The sequence below is a fragment of the Channa argus genome, chromosome 24 (genome assembly GCF_033026475.1).
Source record: "Channa argus isolate prfri chromosome 24, Channa argus male v1.0, whole genome shotgun sequence".
In the NCBI taxonomy this organism is placed as follows: Eukaryota; Metazoa; Chordata; class Actinopteri; order Anabantiformes; family Channidae; genus Channa; species Channa argus.
The window spans coordinates 1,188,354-1,208,506 of NC_090220.1; the positions used below are offsets into that span (position 1 = coordinate 1,188,354).

The window sequence follows — 20,153 nt, forward strand, 5'->3', positions numbered from 1 at the left end:
TGTATATGTATCTTGATGGTAGGCAAAAAACCCATGTGTATGTGTATGAAACACAGTATGTGTATGTTCATGTGTGTGTTCATACTTGGATATTGTCTTTAGTGATGTAGTGTCCATACGGCAAAAGAACCCCTAGTCCCTGTGCAAGCTGAACTGCCTCCTTTACAGCTTCAGTAAACAGACACAGTTCTGTAAGAGCACGAATCTGCAGAAAATCCATCCAGATTAAACCACCAAATCCATTAGAAGGAAAACATTAACATATACATGCACAAAGGAGACAAGACAAATATTAACCTTAAGTATTTTGCCCTCAACAGTGCGTTGCACATCTCTGCACACAGGTCCAACAAAATGTAGGTAAAGTGCTAGTATGGGCAGTAGCTGAAAAAAAAAAAAACAGCTAAACAGTCAAATGGTCTGCAGGTCTTGCTCAAGGACACTCACATATGATAGGAGGTGCCATGAATTGAACCAACAATCCTGGGATTGGGGGAAAACTGGTCTACCTCCTGAGCCACAGTCACCATGGTTTAACAATAAGTGCCCCAAATTTAACACAAAATCAATTGTTTATTTAAAGTGTTGTAGTCTAAAATTAGGACATGTGTGTACCGTGATGTGGTATCCTGTGGTGTAAAGCCAGTGGCAAACAAAGTTAAGACTGGTTACAGTAGTGTCAAGCTGAACCCTGTGGGGTTCTGAAAAAAGGTCCACTCCAGGGAGCAGTTCATCTCTGATACTGTGGGAAGCATACTGCAGGTCGGCCTGAGGCTGAGCCAGGGAGCAACACAGCACGCACTAAGAAAGAGGGTCATACATAATCATGTCAGAATGAATGTACACACTCAAGTATAGCAATATATCAAACTCATTAGATCATTTTTCTAAAAATTCCTAAACAATGTGAATAATGCCTAAATAATGAAAAAATATATTATTATTATTCAAATTATTATTTCTTGCTCTGCTGCCACTCAAAAGGACAAGAGCTCTCACAGTTTTCTTGGAAATGCCTGCACATGTGTTGGGGTTGCTATTCAACAAATTGGAGGACTGGTGGCTGCAACAGGTAAAGACAATGAAATACACATACACTTGCAATTTCCTGGTTTTCATTAATTTGTTGCGATATGTTATCTGATCTTTAGTTATTTAGATATTATAGTTATTAAAACACATTTTTTAATTCACATTTTTTAATGCAACCGCAAGGGGGCACAAGCCAGTGTCTTCTTGTGCCAGTCCCAAGTCTGGATAAATGCAGAGGGTTGTGGCAGGAAGGGCATCCGACGTAAAACACATGCCAAATCAAACATGCAAATCGTGACAAAGACTTCCATACCGGATCGGTCGGGGCCCGGGTTAACAACGACCGCCACCGGTGCTGTTGACCTACAGGGTACCGGTGGAAATTGGACTACTGTTGGTCGAAGACGAAGAAGAAGAGGAGGAAGGTGTGTTCGTAGGCAGAGAGAGAAGAGGAAAGCTAAGAATCTAGGACTGACAGTAGGGACTTTGAATGTTGGTACTATGACAGGGAAGGCTAGGGAGTTGATCGACATGATGCAGAGAAGGAAGGTGGACATACTGTGTGTCCAGGAGACCAGGTGGAAAGGTAGCAAGGCTAGAAGCTTAGGAGCAGGGTTTAAGTTGTTTTACCATGGGTCAGATAGGAAGAGAAATGGAGTAGGAGTTATATTGAAAGAGGATTTTGTGAGGAATGTTCTAGAGGTGAAAAGAGTATCAGACAGGTTGATGAGTCTGAAGCTGGAAGTTGAAGGGGTGATGTTCAATGTTGTGAGTGGTTATGCCCCACAGGTAGGATGTGAGTTGGAAGAGAAGGAGAAATTCTGGAGTGAGTTAGATGAAGTGATGCAGAGCATCCCCAGAGGTGAGAGAGTTGTCATTGGTGCAGATTTCAATGGGCATGTAGGTGAAGGGAACAGAGGTGATGAGACTGTTATGGGCAGGTTTGGTGTTCAGGACAGGAACGCAGAAGGTCAGATGGTGGTTGACTTTGCAAAGAGGATGGAAATGGCTGTAGTAAACACTTTCTTTCAGAAGAGGCAGGAACATAGGGTGACGTACAAGAGCGGAGGGAGAAGCACTCAGGTAGACTACATCTTGTGTAGACGTTGTAATCTGAAAGAGATCAGTGACTGTAAAGCATTGGTAGGGGAGAGTGTAGCCAGACAACACAGGATGGTGGTGTGTAAAATGATGCTGGTGGTGAGGAAGATAAGGAGGACTAAGGCAGAGCAGAGGACGAAGTGGTGGAAGTTGAAAAAGGAAGAATGTCGTTTAGTTTTCAGGGAGGAGCTGAGACAGACTCTGGGTGGTTTGGAGGTGCTTCCAGATGACTGGACTACTACAGCTAATTTGATCAGGGAGACAGGTAGGAGGGTACTCGGTGTGTCATCTGGAAAGAGGAAAGCGGACAAGGAGACTTGGTGGTGGAACGAGGAAGTTCAGGAGTGTATACAGAGAAAGAGGTTAGCTAAGAAGAAGTGGGACACTGAGAGGACTGAAGAGAGTAGACAGGAGTACAGGGAGATACAGCGTAAGGTGAAGATAGAGGTGGCAAAGGCCAAACAAAGAGCATATGAGGACTTGTATGCTAGGTTGGGCACTAAAGAGGGAGAGGTGGATTTGTACAGGTTGGCAAGACAAAGAGATAGAGATAGAAAGGATGTGCAGCAGGTTAGGGTGATTAAAGATAAGGATGGAAATGTATTGACAGGTGCCAGGAGTGTGATGGGAAGATGGAAGGAGTACTTTGAAGAGTTGATGAACGAGGAAAATGAAAGGGAACGAAGAGTAGAAGAGGTGACTGGTGTGGAGCAGGAAGTAGCAAAGATTAGTAAGAGTGAAGTGAGGAGGACATTGAAGAGGATGAAGAGCGGAAAAGCAGTTGGTCCTGATGACATACCTGTGAAGGTATGGAAGTGTCTAGGAGAGGTGGCAGTAGAGTTTTTGACTAGTTTGTTTAACAAGATCTTGGAGAGTGAGAGGATGCCAGAGGACTGGAGGAAAAGTGTACTGGTACCAATTTTTAAGAACAAGGGAGATGTGCAGAGCTGTGGCAACTACAGAGGAATAAAGCTGATGAGTCACACAATGAAGTTGTGGGAAAGAGTAGTGGAAGCTCGGCTAAGGGCAGAGGTGAACATTTGTGAGCAGCAATATGGTTTCATGCCTAGAAAGAGAACAACAGATGCAGTATTTGCTTTAAGGATGCTGATAGAGAAATAAAGAGAAGGTCATAGGGAGTTACATTGTGTCTTCGTAGATTTAGAAAAAGCATATGACAGGGTGCCGAGAGAGGAGCTGTGGTATTGTATGAGGACGTCTGGAGTGGCAGAGAAGTATGTTAGAGTGGTGCAGGACATGTATGAGAGCTGTAAGACAGTGGTGAGGTGTGCTGTAGGTGTGACAGAGGAGTTTAAGGTGGAGGTGGGTCTGCATCAAGGATCGGCTTTGAGCCCCTTCTTGTTTGCTCTGGTGATGGACAGACTGACAGATGAGGTTAGACAAGAATCTCCCTGGACTATGATGTTTGCAGATGACATTGTTATTTGTAGTGAGAGCAGGGAGCAGGTGGAGGAAAATCTAGAGAGGTGGAGGCCTGCTCTGGAAAACAGAGGAATGAAGCTTAGCCGCAGCAAGACAGAATACATGTGTGTCAATGAGAGGGACCCAGGTGGAATGGTGAGGTTACAGGGAGCAGAGGTGAAGAAGGTGCAGGACTTTAAGTACTTAGGGTCAACGGTTCAGAGCAACGGTGAGTGTGGAAAAGAGGTGAAGAGGCGAGTGCAGGCAGGTTGGAACGGGTGGAGAAAAGTGTCAGGTGTGTTGTGTGATAAAAGAGTATCAGCGAGAATGAAAGGAAAGGTGTTCAAGACGGTGGTGAGACCAGCAATGTTGTTCGGCTTAGAGACAGTGGCACTGAAGAAAAGACAGGAGGCAGAGCTGGAGGTAGCAGAGCTTAAGATGTTGAGGTTCTCTTTGGGAGTGACGAGGATGGACAGGATCAGGAATGAGTACATCAGAGGGACAGATCATGTTAGATGTTTTGGAGATAAAGTCAGAGAGGCCAGATTGAGGTGGTTTGGACATGTTCAGAGGAGAAACTGTGAATATATCGGTAGAAGGATGCTGAGGTTGGAGCTGCCAGGCAGGAGGTCTAGAGGAAGACCAAAGAGGAGATTTATGGATGTAGTGAGGGAGGACATGAAGTTAGTTTGTGTGAGTGAAGAGGATGCAGAGGATAGAGTTAGATGGAGGCACATGATTCGCTGTGGCGACCCCTGAAAGGGAGCAGCCGAAAGGAAAAGAAGAAGAGTTATTAAAACACATTTGCCAAATTTCTACCATCACTTTGTGTGTTTATTAGGTGTGTTCAATCAAAAATGTTTATTTTTGAATCATACCTTTGTCTTGAGTTCACATAGAAAAAGTCAATTAAAATCATACATCATCCAAAACACATATGTTTGTGTGGAGAGACCTTAAAGAGGTGAGCAGACAGGAGACAGCATTTGGTCCGCTGAATTATATCAGAAGTTAAGATATACCTACACAAAAAAAAAATCACAAATCTCAAGAGCATGTAGGTTTCAAAGACACATGCTTGCAACCTACATAATAAAGCACATAAATAAATGTGTAATCACAAACAAACATACTGTGCAATCTTAGCTGTGAGTCCAGCAGCCTGTAGACATCCCCAGATACCAGCCTGTTTCAGGGTTTGTTGCAAAGAGCCACCACCAAAGGACATGCCATCCCATTTCTCTATTGTGCCCGAGCTCTGTAAAGCACAATCTACAGCTTTACTCCAATGAGACTGTGCTAACCTAAAGACAGAAAACAGGCAGAATGGAAATTATTAGTATTATAATTAAGAATTGTAAAACAAAATTATCAAAAGCTCAGCGGAAATTGTTTGTTGCACTAGGCAGTAGGTTTGCTTCAACACACATACATGCCAGTACGCGATTAAAATAGATTTCTAACCTCATATTTCCATTGTAGAACTGTATGTTTCCCATTTCATGCAGTGCCAAAACTCTAAGAGAGTCATTACAGTGGGCTTGAAGATGCTCTAAGGAAAAGTTGAATGAAGATAAAAAAAAAAATAATATGTTTGAAACAATGACAGTCTCACACATACTTTATTCTGTGCTATTTTCCTTTAGTCTGCTAGTACTATCTAAAACATGTCTTCATATTGTTTATAACTGTTTACTACAGATTTGTTTCTGGACACTTTTCTGCTAGTATGTTGTGTTCTTACTAATTGAGGTGGAGTATGCAGCAATGACAGTTGGCATGTGGTCAGGGCTGATAGGAAAACTGTACAAAGCATATATAGTGCTGAAGTCCTCCGCTGTCAGATCATACAGTTGGTCTAGAGCAGGAATAACAATGGGATTGAAGTCCACCAAGCTTGTTGATCGGCTGAAACTTCTGCTCTGATAGTGCGGCAAATGTGTCACAAAACCTGGACAAAACAAAGTTAGTTTCACAAGAATTGCTGTGTGGGTGTGATGTGTGTTCACTAAATCAGCACTGAACTCACAAGGTTGTGTGTAGGCCAAAAACAGCAGCAGTAATGAGCGACTATGATGGAAAATCTGAAGACTAAGTGATCTTCTCTCAAAAGCTTGACGGTAACAGCACAGTGTGTCTTCTAAGTCCAGAGGAACGCAGACTAGGGACATAGAGTGCTTCATTTCTGCACCTTGGACAAAAAAATAATGGATAGGCAGACAAACACAACCTGTCAGCACTTGTTTAGTCTGCTCCATATCAATTTTTTTATAATTTAGTGCAATTCATAACATAGTCTTGCCATCATTTGTATATTATTTGGAAATATTTGTATTGTTTCAATTCTAGAGCACCCATAACAATTCCAAAACAGTTTTTTGTGTGAGTGTTCAGCTAAGCTGGCTGAGCAAACCTTTAAGCTCAATTGCATCACGAGGAGTGGCGCTTCCCTGTGTTGCTCGTTTCCGAATAGGTGGTTGCGGTGCAGGGTGACGCGTCCACCCACTGAGCAGCTGGCAAAAAGCATAACTCTTGTAGGTTACCTAAAATACAAAAAAGTAATTACCAAATATATACAAATAGAGTACAATGCACTTAATACACAAGTATAATCAAGAGAAAATTAAATCTTCAACAATGCGTGACAGGAATGAGTTTCTAGAGGCTATATCGTCCAAGAAAGTAGCACGATATTTCTTTACAATGTGTATTTCCTTCTTAAATATTTTCAGGGATTAATAATGAGACAAGTATTTTGGTAGTTATTTTAACTTGCTAAACGATCACAAAACACAGCACCTCCTTGCCAGTAGACTGGTGTGTCTTGACATGGTGTGGTTGTGGTACTGAAGGACCTTCATAAGAACTAATCCTTTCAAGCAGCCTTCTCTGCGCGTGAACTAGTAGAGGTGTTATGATCAAGGTGTAACGTTCTCTGGAATAGACATGTATGCACATGCACATACACACAAACACACACACAGATACACACAAAACTATGAGCATATACTATAGGACATAGCCACTGGTGACTCTTTGATGCAGAATTACAAACCAGATTCTTAACAGGTTAATGAGCTAAAACATGTCAGATTTTAAAAAAGAGCAAAGATGCCTAATCAGCATTTAGTGTAAAAATACACCAATTTAGATGCTTGATAATTTAATTTATTGATTCCTGAGTTACCTTTATACCTGCCTGCTTATTTGTGCATTGTCATGTCTGGCGTTATACCTGCTGATCCCATCATTAGAGTTATCTCCTATTGTCCTGCTGCTCCTGCCTATTCACTCATATTTTGTTTCAAATTTGAGCTTCATGATATTAATAAATCCAGGCTCTATACAAACAGAAATGTATCTTTTATTCACCGTGTGTATGAGTTGAAAAGTAATGCAAAATGGGCCAGGCTCTCCCATTTGCTGTCATCATGGAGCTGCTCCAGAGTGTACATCACTAAGGTACGGACCCAACGCAGATCCACCTGGGTGCTGTCATCCAATGGGGTTGAAAACTGGAGACTAGACTCTAGTTCCTCCTCAGTTAAGTCACTGTCATACAAACTCCATAGCTAGTAAAGGCAAAGATGATTATTCCACATTACCAACATGCCTGTTATTTTTGTGATGACCATGTCAGTGGCAACCCATGGGTCACAAAACAGTCTGCAATCTACATTTTGAACTTAAAAAGAAGTAATAATGTTTGGTAGGTTTTCAAACAAGTAGATGGGTGCATGTATATAGCTACATTAAGGTTTTCCCAGCCATAGAAAGGCCTATGCTTACGATAACCTGGGTACACAAGTGACCTGCCAATCCATAATCATATTTGGATAAATGTTTGTGTAATTGGTGTGTGGCAGATGCTCATCACCATGCTAATCTGTACTGTCAAATCAAATTAATAATTGGGATTGATATTTCTGGTCTTCTTGTCATAAATTGACCTATCATTTGCCTTTGTGAAGAGGTTTCACTAAAAAGGAAAGTCCTACATGTTTGTCAGAAGCAGCATCTCTGATGTGCCCTGCATATGAGGCATTTGGAGACAGTCAGGAGAATACAGTAGGTCATCCCACCCATGACAGGCTGCACTGAAGAACTCTGAAAACCTAGAAAGCCTGCACATGTTACACTTACCCTTAGTCTGTTGAACATGTCCAATATTAGATCAGTAGCCATCACCAGTAATGGGGTGATGGTAGTGTGCAGCTGTTCTGCTGTGATGACAGAGGGAGGTTCAAGATGAGCAGCACTCTGTACTAAGAAAGAAATTCTGCAGCTATGGTCCCACACAGTCTGACACACACACTGTAGAATGGTCCAATGGCTGCCTCGATGGGCCAGCACCTGGCCAAGATTAAAATAGGATACACAAAATTCAACACAGAAAAATACAAATAAATAAATAAATAGCACATACAGAATATATTATACAGTATGTGACAAAACAATAAAATAAACACTATGACAAAAGATTTGTGGTTGATGAATCACAAACTGAACAAAGCCCATATATACTCTATGTAATGTCAGCATTTGTGCATAGTGCACAGATAGATGAAGAGTACCATGGCTCGTCTGAGATGCAAAGCGGCTTTGTTCAGTGAGTCAAGCAGCAAGGTAGCAGTGCGCTTGTGCATCTCAGTCTGTTGCTCCACGGGTTGAGTGAAGTCCTCTCCCTCATCATAACTTTCATCTGTGGTGTCATCAACTTTACCCACTGGTAAAAAGAGAGGACAAAAAAAATCAATCCGAACAGGAAAAAGTGTCTCTTAATTTTTAGTGTGCTATTTTCCTCACCATCATTTTTACTCCCGTTTTCGAATGCAGCTATATATTCCCTAAGGCCAGAATTAGAGGAGTCTCTCTCTGAAACAACCTCATGTTTAGCAGATTCCAGTCGTTGTGATTTCCTCCAAACCAGAATACCAGAGTAGGCCAAAGAGAAACACAAGGGATTCATTTCACTGTATCTAAGTAAAGCACATACAAAACACATTATTATGGGTATAAACACAATATTTGTAGCAAAATTCATGTTTGATCCATTAATAATAATGATTACAAATATTAGAATATGTGACTTCAGATAACTAAAGCATCACTAAATGCCTTCCAAAAATGTCTGTTTTTACATGTTATTGTAGCAAACCTTCAGCCAGTTCACGTACAGTAACAGATTAAAATGTCAAAGTAAAGTTACAAAGTAGAGTTGCTAGTATTTTCTTAACCTATACTGCAGGGCTCCTCCACGCAGCTTGTCCAGGCCTTGGTAAAGCAGTGCTATATGTGCCTGAGCCATTAAGTAATTAAGATGTGCCTTCCACACCCTCTCCTCACAGCACATCATCCTCAGCTGAAACTGCTTCTTGTGGCGATGCACCACAGATGACAGCATGGTTATCAGGTTCTCTACAGCCTGCATCTGCCTACACACACGGAGAATGGTATGGTGCACTTTTCATTACATGAACCCACACACACACAAGCACTGTAAAAAACAGTGATTAACACACACATCCTGTACCTGTTAGTTCTCATTGTCTGAAGCATGCTGTGTGGAATCTTCTGCCTTACTTTCCTTCTTGTATCATCGTAAGGTGGTGTGCTTTTGTTCTGTTTAAAAAGCAACACAAGTTATTTACATAATTAGACAGAAAAACGTCTAAAATGCTGTTATAATTAAATAAGATAAATTCACTAGTTCTCTGTTTGTAGAAAAGTGAAGCTTGGAGATCAGTTTTGTAAACCAAAGACCAATATCAAATGCAAAAACAAACCAAACACAGAACAAACACAGAAGCACATACTGTAGGTTCAGTGTTGTTTAGGATATGTTATACATAGTATATAGCTTGTGTCTACTAGATTCTATGTCCATTCATTCATCCATTATCTGTAACAGTTTGTCCTGTTCAGGGTCACCGTGGACTGAAGCCTATCCTAGCAGCCATTGGGTAAGAGGCAGGATACACGCTGGACCAGTTGCTAATAGACAGACAGACAACCATTTACACTCACATCACACCTACAAATAATTTAGAGTCACCAAATAATCTAACATGGATGTCTTTGGGCTGGGAGGGGGGGAACATGCACCCTCCACACAGAAAGGTGGCGGTTGGCCCGGGATTTAAATTTGGGACTTTCTAGCTGAATGGCTGCAGCCCTAACCACTTCACTTCCTGCCTTATATTATATATACATATTAAATTTTTCACCTGGGGTGGTTCATTTCCTTTCAGAGCTTGATCACTATTTCGTTTTCTACTCTGACTGTATTTTGTAGACAGTCCCATCACTTCATCACGCCTAAAAAAGAGAGTATCATTCACGTCAAATCTTTATCAGTGTATGTAAAACAGTGAATATCCATAATGAGGTCAATAACAAACTGCAATGAATTAGAAATAAGTAGACAGTAATGCATTGGTGGACATTATGACAATGTCAGTGTTCATTGAGAATTGAAAGCACACAATCATTATAATACTAAAGCTAACGTTTTTTTCAAAATTCAGCAGAAAGGGTATTATAAGAAAGCACACCTGGAAAGAAATTCAAACATGCTTTGTCCCCACTTTAACACAAAGTCTGGATGGCCTTCTTCCATAGTTCTCTGGAGTAGTAATGCTGCATATTCAGTGAAATATGCTTTGCGTCTGAGCTTCATCACTATCAAGAAACACATATAAAACTCAGGCCTGAGTACACAGGACTAATTATTCTTTAATATATAGATGTGAGTATGTGCTGCTTACCTAGGTGAAAAGTATCCTTCAACGCACTGCTAGAGATCAGATCATACAATATGGTGGGATCCTCACAGCCCGTGAATAGGTGTGAAATGTCTTAAAAAAAGAAATAATTGTGTTCTGTATGTTGATTTGAAAAAAACATGATTGGAACTGTAACTGGAATATCATCGTTTATGCCTGAAGATCTAGTCAACTGTTCAGAGAAGAAAAATGTGACGAAATATTTTTTAATTGAAGAAACATGCCACTAGATGTGTACTGCATTTTATTCATTTCTGTCAGCTTTCACTGGGTGGTCATTAAGTCCTAGTATAGATATTCTACTTTATTTTTCTGTTTCCAAAAGCACTAAACTAAGTCAACTTCAGACAATATTAACAATATTATATTTGCAGTAAAAAAAAGGAGAAAACTGAAAACTGAACCTATTTTTCAATGTCTAAATTATTGACAATGGTCTGTGCACGTGTGTGTTTGTGTATCTGTCCGTTACCATTGTCTGTAGTGAGAACTTCTTTAGATGTGATTCTTTTCTTGTTTTTCACATGCAGTGCCTTCAGCTGTAGACTTATTTTCGTTTCACCCCTCACTGCAGCATGATCAACTGTAACAGACTACACACACATAAAGACTCCTGTGCAGTCAGATATTTTTAGGTTGGTGTGTATTTAAATTATAAAATTTTATAACATCATAAAAAGATTAGCAGTCTTTTGTACTAAATAAAAAAATATTGGGTAAGGATAATAATATATGATCTACCATCATTTTAGGAGTGAGGAAAAAACATTAGATAAAACTTTTCTCTCCCATTGTTCCTTACACCCACAGTTTTACTGGCAAACCTACTGACCTGCAGCTGGGCATCATGGACCTCTTGAAGCAGCTTGCGACCACAGTCCATCACCACAGAAGCCATCTGATTCTCCCTGAGCACACGTAATGCCTGGTCAAAAAGGATGACAAACGATTTGGTTTAAACCTTTTAGCTGATAATCATTTTGGATGCCAATAGCAAAGGTCAGGTACATCAGCCCACATAGTGAAAAATATATAATTCAATTATTATTGGTGGCAAAAATAATTTTTGCAAAGGATACACTAGTATAGTACTATACTAGTGTATATTACACTAGTAATATACTACACTGTATAGTATAGGGTAAGTTTCATGTTGATTCACTTTTACCTGTTCTTAAATATGATGCTACTATCTTTGGTCCCAGGAAAGAAGAATCAAGAATAAATATGAATTTCTAGCAATCAGATCACACATACAGTATGCATTGAAGCTTCTACCATTTGCACATACACATAACCAGAACAAATTGTACAAACAAACAGGTTGTCACACCTTTGACAGGTAGTAGGTGATGCAGGCTATCATGTGCATTAGTGACTGTAAGGTGTTTCCAGTCCATTTTTGTTTAAGATGCCCTGAATTCTCCTCCAAAACAAGCAAGCATTTTTTTAACACCTGAACATCGAAAAACAGACACACGCATAAGTATGGTTTGAGTACCTTTTTGTATTATGTTAAATTGTAAACAAAGTAAAGATCGTCTTTTTGGGAGAAGACATTTAAATAAATACAACATGGTTTATTAAATTTTAATATTGTGGATAAAGTTTTTGCATACCTGTACCATAGGTTTACATGTGACCTGATGGAAAATTAGAGGCGCTAAGAGGCCATAACAGATAACTACAGCTTGCACAGCAGCAATACCGTCATTCAACCACAATGCCAAGTCCATGGCCAACAGTATTCGCTCACATTCTGCCAGTCTGGCTTCCTGTATACATACACAGACACAAATTATTCAGTTTTTGTTGTTCATCTAAGACATAACCCATTCACATAAATCATTTTGCCTTATTTATTATTTGCTGAGGTCCCCAAATTTGGCAACCCAAAGATAAGTGAGTGAAGACTCAGAGATAAGTGAGTGAAGTGATACTTGATAATTTAGAGGATAATAGGAGAATAGGAGAAAAAAAAAGAACAACTGATACCTGCTCCCAGATAAATAGTCCGTTGTCACCAAATGAGTCACAGTAGAGTGATCCCATTTGAATGTTGATCTCTGTCTCAGTGAAGATAGAAGTGAGGAACAACTGAGACAGGTGAGAAGAGGAGTGTCGTAGAGTCTGTTTATGCAGCCTTCAGCAGGTTGTATGGGGACAGAGGAGATAATCAAATCCAAAGAGATACAGACTCCTGGACTACAGCTATGTGAATGTGCTTTTCTCCTTACCTTGTGGCTGCAAATTTATTTTTTGTGCTTTCGGTTCCAGGATCAGTGATGGTATAGTGACTCCATAGTTCCCTGCAGGCTCTCTTTGCTATGGCAAAGTGCTCAGTTTTAAATGCCACCTAAAGAAGGAGTCCAAAAAATTAGCTGGTTCTGTGGACATCAGTCACATGTTTTCAATTTGACAAATTCCCATTCTTTAATATTTATAATTATGTGTACAGACTTTCCATCCTACCATACAATGAAATTAGGTAACATGTATATATATGTCCTATTCTATCTTCTATTCTTCCACAGTACGTAGACCTAGCACGTCTTAGTGCGAGGTGACAAACAAGTGTCAAGTGTCTACTCTGTAGAGTACTGTCTGGACTAGTGTTTACTGTACCTGAGCCAAATGAGCCCATGCAGACAGCAGGGGAACAGGCATTGATGCCAGCAGTGGGAATGTTGCGCTCCCTATGGTGTTGCCAAGTAACTTGCCCCGGCTGTTGTAGGCTGCCACAGCAAACACATACTTCTGGTTTGGCAAAAGCCCCTCCACCTTCAGCACACACTCACCAGATATTACTGGTACCTGGAAATGCACAAAAGCAGACATATCATGGAAAAACGCCAGGCAAGGCAAGACAAGGTGTTCCATTACACTTGGCATTCTACCATATGTCCAGTTCCTGGTAGGCTGCAGTCTCCGAGGCGAACTTTTTGGTTAATGCCCACAGCTGCACGGCCGCAGAGCTGGTACCAGCACACCTGGAAAGAAACAAATTACAAAGACAAAAATTAAAAGCACTGTACAGGAGCTGTGTTGGATTATTTGCTACTTGTGTGATCAGTTAATTATCTAAATTAAAAATGAATCTCACATGTGCCTCCAAGGTATAAGGGGCTGGGACAAAGGTTAAGGAGCGGTCAGTGCGTGAGAGTAGGATAGGGGGAGGTGGAGGATTTTCATCTTCCTCCTTCATTCCTTTGTCTTTATTTTCAGCTACAGCCTTTGGTATGGTGGAAAAATACAGTTTTCTCTCTTCTACCTCTGCTTTTTCTATCAGGGAGGAAGCCTCCTGGCAAGTTCACACAGACAAACAGTTCACTCTCATTAATAGGTTCTAACCTCTGTGCTATATATTATAATTTTTGTAATGTAACGTCAAAATGTGACAAGTTATATATCAGCATTTTCACATTACATGCATAGTTGTGTGTTTAAGAAAGTTTGAATTGTTTGTGCATGAGTAACCTCCATCAGTCTCTTGGTTATGCTGCTGTTATTTGGTTCCATTTTGTTGTACACTAGCAAAGCTTTCTGGCAAAGGAAAAGAGCTTTGGACACCTTGTTCTTCTTGATACGATCCAACAGTTCAGACTCTGCAACTACATACAAAGAAAAAAGTTACAGGCCAAGCCATCATGTTTTTACCCATTATATGTGTGAGGCATGATTTAGTGGCTAACTTTCCCACCAGTCATATTTAGCCAATTTCCTACACCTGCCTGCTGAAGTGTTTCCCATCCCCCTACCGGAATACCAGCCCAGTTCACTCACTCACTACTTACTTTCCCTATCTCAATTTGCCTCAGTACCTATAATTGGGTGCGTTACCTTGTGCTCCAATAAACTAATTCAAGAGCAAGGTCCAATTAATTTAGAAAGATCATCAGTGTGGCAGTGTGATAGTACCTGCATTTAGCTGTAGTAACTTGAGGGAAGCTCTGTGGTAGATTATGTCTAGCTCTAGGTGAAGGTCTGTAGCCAACAGGAACATGCTTGTGGATTGTGTATGTTGAAAGCCTTTAATATCTGATTCTATTTTTGTTTCCACTTTTTTTCCCTTTTTATCTACTTCAATTTCTTCTTCTGATGATGTCAGAGTTGATGGAGTATAGGGACAAAATTTCTATTAGAACAGGAGAAAATCTGGTTTGAGCAATAGTCACACATTGTATATTTTAACTCCACATTGGTTTTACTATCATTATCAAAATACATTTCCCATGTATGTGATCTCATGCTAAACTGTCACATGGACAGGTTGACTGTCTACCTGAATGAAAGCAGAGTCAGTGATTGCTGCACCATCTTGAGGAAACAGTGTAGCTACACCTTTTGTCAGAGCTTTAATACCTCTCTCCACCACCTCACATGCCTTCTTAAGCAACTCTGTACTTGAACTCTACAAGTGGATGCAAACACACACAAAAAAGCATTGTACAAAGGAATGCATTTTTGTTTGCAAAATTTAAGAATTGGAGAATGAAAACTTGTACTTTTACTTGTACTTGTTCTTTAATCACAGATATATGTATTCTTTTCAGAATATAGAACTATAATTTCACTCCACAGTGTCCATAGAAAATCAGTCCATTCACATACCTCAAGAAGATAGAAGTAGCTTGGTTTCATACCATCACCATCTTCTTCGTGAGCTGCTAGACATAATAGTATTACTACAGCTAAGAGTAGTCTAGAAATATGACATGTAGATGTTTGTGTAACTGTGGTGGGAAATGCCAGAATGAGATTCTATAAACCACAATTTCCAGTAAAAACAATGCATAATTTCAGATGACTAATGGACTGAAACAGGGAAACTTACCTTGACAGCGATGTTCACAGTTTTTGGCTGTATTCTCTAGTAGATTGGTCATCATGATGATCATCTCTGCCATCATTGTACAGTCAACACTAACCAGGTCACAGGCAAATGCCACATCACACAGCACAGACAAGCACCACAACCACTGCAAACATGTTCACCAATAATACTGAATACAGATCGACAAAACAATGAATGTAAAATAATAAACATTTAATTCTGTTCCAATAAAAGTTAAGTTTACTACTTTTTTAAAGTAAAGAAATCCATGCTCTCTGTAAAATATTAAATTAGCAGTTTATTATCGCACAACAATGTGCTCCTATTTACCTGGAAAACATCCTAATGTTTTAAGTAATCTTTACCATTTTATTGCTTACCTTGTAATGATCTATCTTCTCAGCATAGTGTATAAACTCTGGGTTTTCCTTCTGCATCAACACCTTCACTTTACCCCAGAGAAATAATACAACATCCAAAACCAGGTCCCCATCTGGCTGCACATCCTAGAGTATATATACACACACAAACACACACACACACACACGCTGTATATACACACTTCAAATCCAATTCTAATTTAATCTGATTCTTAACTCTTACCAATAGAACCCCAAAACAAACACATGCACAATATGAAAACTTACTGAAGCAGAGCCACAAACAGACTTGTGCAGGGTCTCTATCAGGCCACTGAACTCATCACTCATTGAGAATAAGTGCTTATGTCTGTCTGTTGGAAACAACAAGCAAAAAAATCACATAATTTGGAAATAACAGAAATTACTGTTGTGTATAATTGTAATCAAATAAACGAAACCACCACCCTATTAGCAGCTAATCATCCCTACATTATATTCATAAATCACTGAGCGTATTTATATGGACTTAAGTAACCAGGTCATAGTCACCTTTCACCTATAGTCAACAAGTACTCAAAGAAAACAAAACCCACAAAATGTTCTGGACAAACTTCAAAAAACAAATAATCATCCAATGCACATAATGTTCTACAGGTCTAAAGTTGTGAATAAGTCTATACGAAGCACAATTTCAATTCTACCATCAATCACACTGCCGTCTTTAGGGTGGCTCTTCTGGGAAGACAGCAGAGTGTTGAAACTGCAAAGTAAAGCGAGCTCCCGCTCTGCCTTCCTGAATGACTGACCCTCCAAGCCCTGACACAGAGTGAGACAAAGAGATACTCACACTCAAGATCACTTAGAAACAACGTACATTAAACTCAAAATGGAAACACAAAAATATAAATGACTTGCTAAAATAAATTTTTCTGAATAATCAGAATTAAGGTATATTTGTGTGCTACTTACAGATAAAACCTGCAACATCTCCCTGGCAAGTTCAGTGAACGCCTCTGGCTGCTTGTACTGAAACAACAGCTTAATGAACCTCACCGTAGACATGATGGGTACTTTGTTTTCTCCTAGTAATACAAATAATCCCATTACTTAATACTCATTTTCAGACTACTGCACAAACACACTGCAAAAAACTAAAGTGCTGTATGATGATAAAATATGACTGCAATGTAGAAAAAGAGGACAAACAAAAAGCAGGTGACCAACCAGCAATGGCTAAATCTATTAGACTGGATGTTGATGTGACTGCACTAAGAGAGATGCATGGCTGGCGATTGCACTTCTGCTCACTGGAAGTTGCGACTCCTTAAGACACAGAATATACACAAACATTACTTACTAATCTACTTACTGCAAGCAATGCAAAGTGTTTTCTGTTGTGTGTTTGATTTACTAACCAGATAATATACTAATGCCAGCGGATAGGAGTTCCAGAACCACCTCCTGCAGCTCTGGTTCATCTGGCATTGTTGTTTGCAATGGGTGCCTGGTGCTGTCCCAAAGTGCTTCTATGATGCCAAAGAAATGTGCTGCACTGCTGTCAAACAAGCCCATTAGCATGCGCTCTGTTGCAGTATGAGGCCACGGAACCTGCAGTACAGACAGGTATCACTTTAAGGAAATGTAACAACATCATTAACATACAAAATCAGTTGACCTTCTATTTAAACTACCTGATTATTATAAATACTGTTGGGTAAAGCTTAAATCAGTGTAGAAAAACTGTGCTGTTTATGTAAAACATTCAGAGAAATTCACAAATTTTCAGTGTAACATATCTTTTATACTGAGTGGGCCCTTAAGAGTAGAAACATGCTGTCACAATAGGATATTAAACAATCAATAAGATGACACAACATTAATGAGAATCTTACTATAGTATGTATTTCTCTGAGAGTGCTTTTGGGTTTGACTCTAAACAAGGGTTTGGATCTCTTTCTGGTCTCAAACACTGCTCGCTTGAACATCATGGCACTCAGCTGAAAAAAACAAACAAAAAAAAAAACAGAAAACCCAAAACAAATCAAAAACACATTTTATCTAAAAGATTAAAGAAGAGCATATAAGCACCGTAAGAGCAAACAAAACTGAGATGTGTCTGCTAAGAGATGATCTGAATCCTAAGCCACTTTTTCTTTAAAGCCCTGCCTTGAGTCAGGAGAACTATGGCTTCTTGTTCTTAGGAAGTATCAACTGGACTTCAAATGCTTTAGCTGATTAGATATGTGTATTGACATGGTTCAATATCTGTAAGTACTACTATGGCGACTGCATCATTTGGTTGTTTTCTTCTGGTGATTTGAATGATCTCTACTCTCTAATATGTTATCCCAGTAACAGGAGTGTATTTTGATGAGGAGTCTCCTGCCTTGATAGAAGCTTCTTTGTAAACTCTCTGAGTCTCTCTTGTGGCAGGAACTTCACTTTGTTCCTCCAGCTTCGCTAGTTCATTGATTTTTCCAAGGGCTCTCCTGGCAAACTCCTGAAAGCAGTTCAAGAGAAATTCAAAATAATGCACAAATTAATAGAAAGAACCTTTTATATTTGAATTAAATTTTAGATCAAATTGCTACACGTCCATATTACCTAATAAGCATGTGACAAGTAATGTGCTGTCACACATTTTAAACTTGTGAAATAAATGCTGGCAATGTTTCAAACACAAAACTGCAGACAGATCATGAATATGTAACAGAATCTACACTCCCCTCCAAAAGTATTGGAACAGTGAGGCCAATTCCTTTATTTTTGCTGTAGACTGAAAACATTTGGGTTTGACATCAAAAGATGAATATGAGACAAGAGATCAAAATTTCAGCTTTTATATCCAGGTATTTACATCTGGATCTGATACACAACTTACAACATAACACATTTTGTTTGAACCCACTCAGACTCGCAGGCTACTTTATTAAGTAAAGGTGTACAATCTAATGGATTGGAGCATCATCACTCAGTGTAATTCTGTGTGTAACACATACACACACACACACACACACACACACACACATATATGTGTGATAGATAGAGAGAGAAAGAGAGAAAGAGATTAAAGGAACTGTGAATTGTGTGTTGTGTTTTTATAGGTGTCTGGACCCCAGTAGTGTGTATTTTACCTCTGCCTGAACTGTGGCCTGGTTGTCGTAGTAACAGTGGCAGACAGCACAGTAGAGTGTCACAAGCCACGGCAAATATTTGGCAGTCATCAGAGGGATGGACAGCTCTAAACTAATACTTGCCCACAAAAGGTACTCTAGTGCCTGAAAAGAATTAGAAATCTGTGACAGTGAATGACGCCATCATATGTACATTACAACTTATGTAAAAGTACTGCTCTGTTTAATCATAATACACTAAGACCATGAATCAACTGACCTGAAACTTACTTTTCAATACTAAAGTAGTTTTTTAATCAAAATTAGCATAAACTATCTAATTTAAATCTCTCCGAAAAATATAGAGTTTTGCAGATCCCCATAACACTTGCAACACTGTGTGATGTGACACAGATTGACAAACTGTGTCACATCGTGTACCATCCCTCAGCGTACTCCATTTTGTCTTCCTTGTACAAGGTAACTTTATTTACTGAGAGCAGCACAAATAACATCAAACAATACACACATGAAAATAACAAAAAAGATGAAACAAATAAGTACTTAATTTTCATTGAATAAACTAATAGCAACATGAATTAATGACCCTTTAAACCTGTAGGTTGTACAACGCGGCAAAGTGTATCTTTTCCCTCAGTGTATGAGAATAACAAAAGAAAGATTTTTCTATGAAGATGCTTTGGAAAATCAATAGCTTAATACTTTCATTAAACTCTCACACTGTACCTGTGCACTATAATTCATTGTCATCAGGTAACGACAGATAGTGTACATGTGTAATGAACCTGTAGAAGATATGGACAAAAAAGAGAAAAGTACACATTACAAATTCGATTTACAGTGTTATATCGAATAAACGAAACTGATGAATGGCATTCGATTAGCTTTGTTCACCAGAGAATACAGGATAACACATGGAATCTTACACACTATCCATTTTGAATTTGTGTGTCAACTAAACTAACTAAACTAACTTCTTCCCAAATTACAATACGCAAAAAATAAATACTGAACAATATGATATATTTTGTAATATAATACCATTATATATTTGCCAGCAGAGGTGCTCATGTTGCTGAAAAGCCTGCATCATGATCCTGATGAAGTTCAGCACTCGCAGCAGTTTACAGAGTCCCTTCTTGCTGAGGAAACTGTGCCTTTTCTCGTGCTCAAATATACAGAGGGCATAGCCCTGCATTGCACGAATCTACATACCATACACACACACACACACACACACACACACATAAAATGTATATATAACAACAGTTAAACATACCACACATAGAGACACACAGGCACAAGCCTACCTTCATTGCAAATATATCTTGGTCTGCATCAAACCCTTCAGGAAAGAAGCAGTCCATAAATTGGTCAACATCTCTGATGTCAGTTATTTTCACTGAGTTAAACTGCAGCAGATGAAGATTGTAGCCATGCCAAAGAGCCACCTGGTACAACTTGAGACAAAGAGGAGAGAGAA

General features: G+C 39.4%; 1 protein-coding gene across 7 annotated transcripts in view; it reads right to left on the minus strand.

Annotated features, from left to right (window-relative positions):
- LOC137109149 (cilia- and flagella-associated protein 54-like) overlaps positions 1-20,153 on the minus strand; it is a 166,370-nt gene that overhangs the window by 144,487 nt on the left and 1,730 nt on the right. For 4 of the 7 annotated variants that reach the window (XM_067494607.1, XM_067494609.1, XM_067494611.1 and 1 more), the window contains exons 3-47: positions 19,981-20,130; positions 19,712-19,877; positions 19,397-19,455; positions 18,671-18,814; positions 17,923-18,036; positions 17,429-17,533; positions 16,952-17,144; positions 16,761-16,859; positions 16,506-16,618; positions 16,238-16,352; positions 15,822-15,907; positions 15,555-15,680; positions 15,175-15,319; positions 14,952-15,007; positions 14,623-14,751; positions 14,259-14,475; positions 13,818-13,951; positions 13,444-13,641; positions 13,238-13,330; positions 12,966-13,154; positions 12,578-12,696; positions 12,336-12,483; positions 11,960-12,115; positions 11,674-11,796; positions 11,173-11,265; positions 10,813-10,933; positions 10,323-10,412; positions 10,110-10,236; positions 9,783-9,873; positions 9,089-9,177; positions 8,793-8,990; positions 8,362-8,534; positions 8,130-8,281; positions 7,699-7,908; positions 6,928-7,127; positions 6,355-6,490; positions 5,969-6,098; positions 5,585-5,746; positions 5,300-5,506; positions 5,020-5,107; positions 4,689-4,859; positions 4,511-4,577; positions 616-801; positions 298-384; positions 86-205 (exon numbers count right to left, since the gene is read on the minus strand). In XM_067494607.1, the coding sequence (XP_067350708.1) occupies positions 86-205; positions 298-384; positions 616-801; positions 4,511-4,577; positions 4,689-4,859; positions 5,020-5,107; positions 5,300-5,506; positions 5,585-5,746; positions 5,969-6,098; positions 6,355-6,490; positions 6,928-7,127; positions 7,699-7,908; positions 8,130-8,281; positions 8,362-8,534; positions 8,793-8,990; positions 9,089-9,177; positions 9,783-9,873; positions 10,110-10,236; positions 10,323-10,412; positions 10,813-10,933; positions 11,173-11,265; positions 11,674-11,796; positions 11,960-12,115; positions 12,336-12,483; positions 12,578-12,696; positions 12,966-13,154; positions 13,238-13,330; positions 13,444-13,641; positions 13,818-13,951; positions 14,259-14,475; positions 14,623-14,751; positions 14,952-15,007; positions 15,175-15,319; positions 15,555-15,680; positions 15,822-15,907; positions 16,238-16,352; positions 16,506-16,618; positions 16,761-16,859; positions 16,952-17,144; positions 17,429-17,533; positions 17,923-18,036; positions 18,671-18,814; positions 19,397-19,455; positions 19,712-19,877; positions 19,981-20,130 (6,075 nt within the window). The other 3 variants (XM_067494608.1, XR_010912275.1, XM_067494612.1) reach the window with 3 other exon arrangements.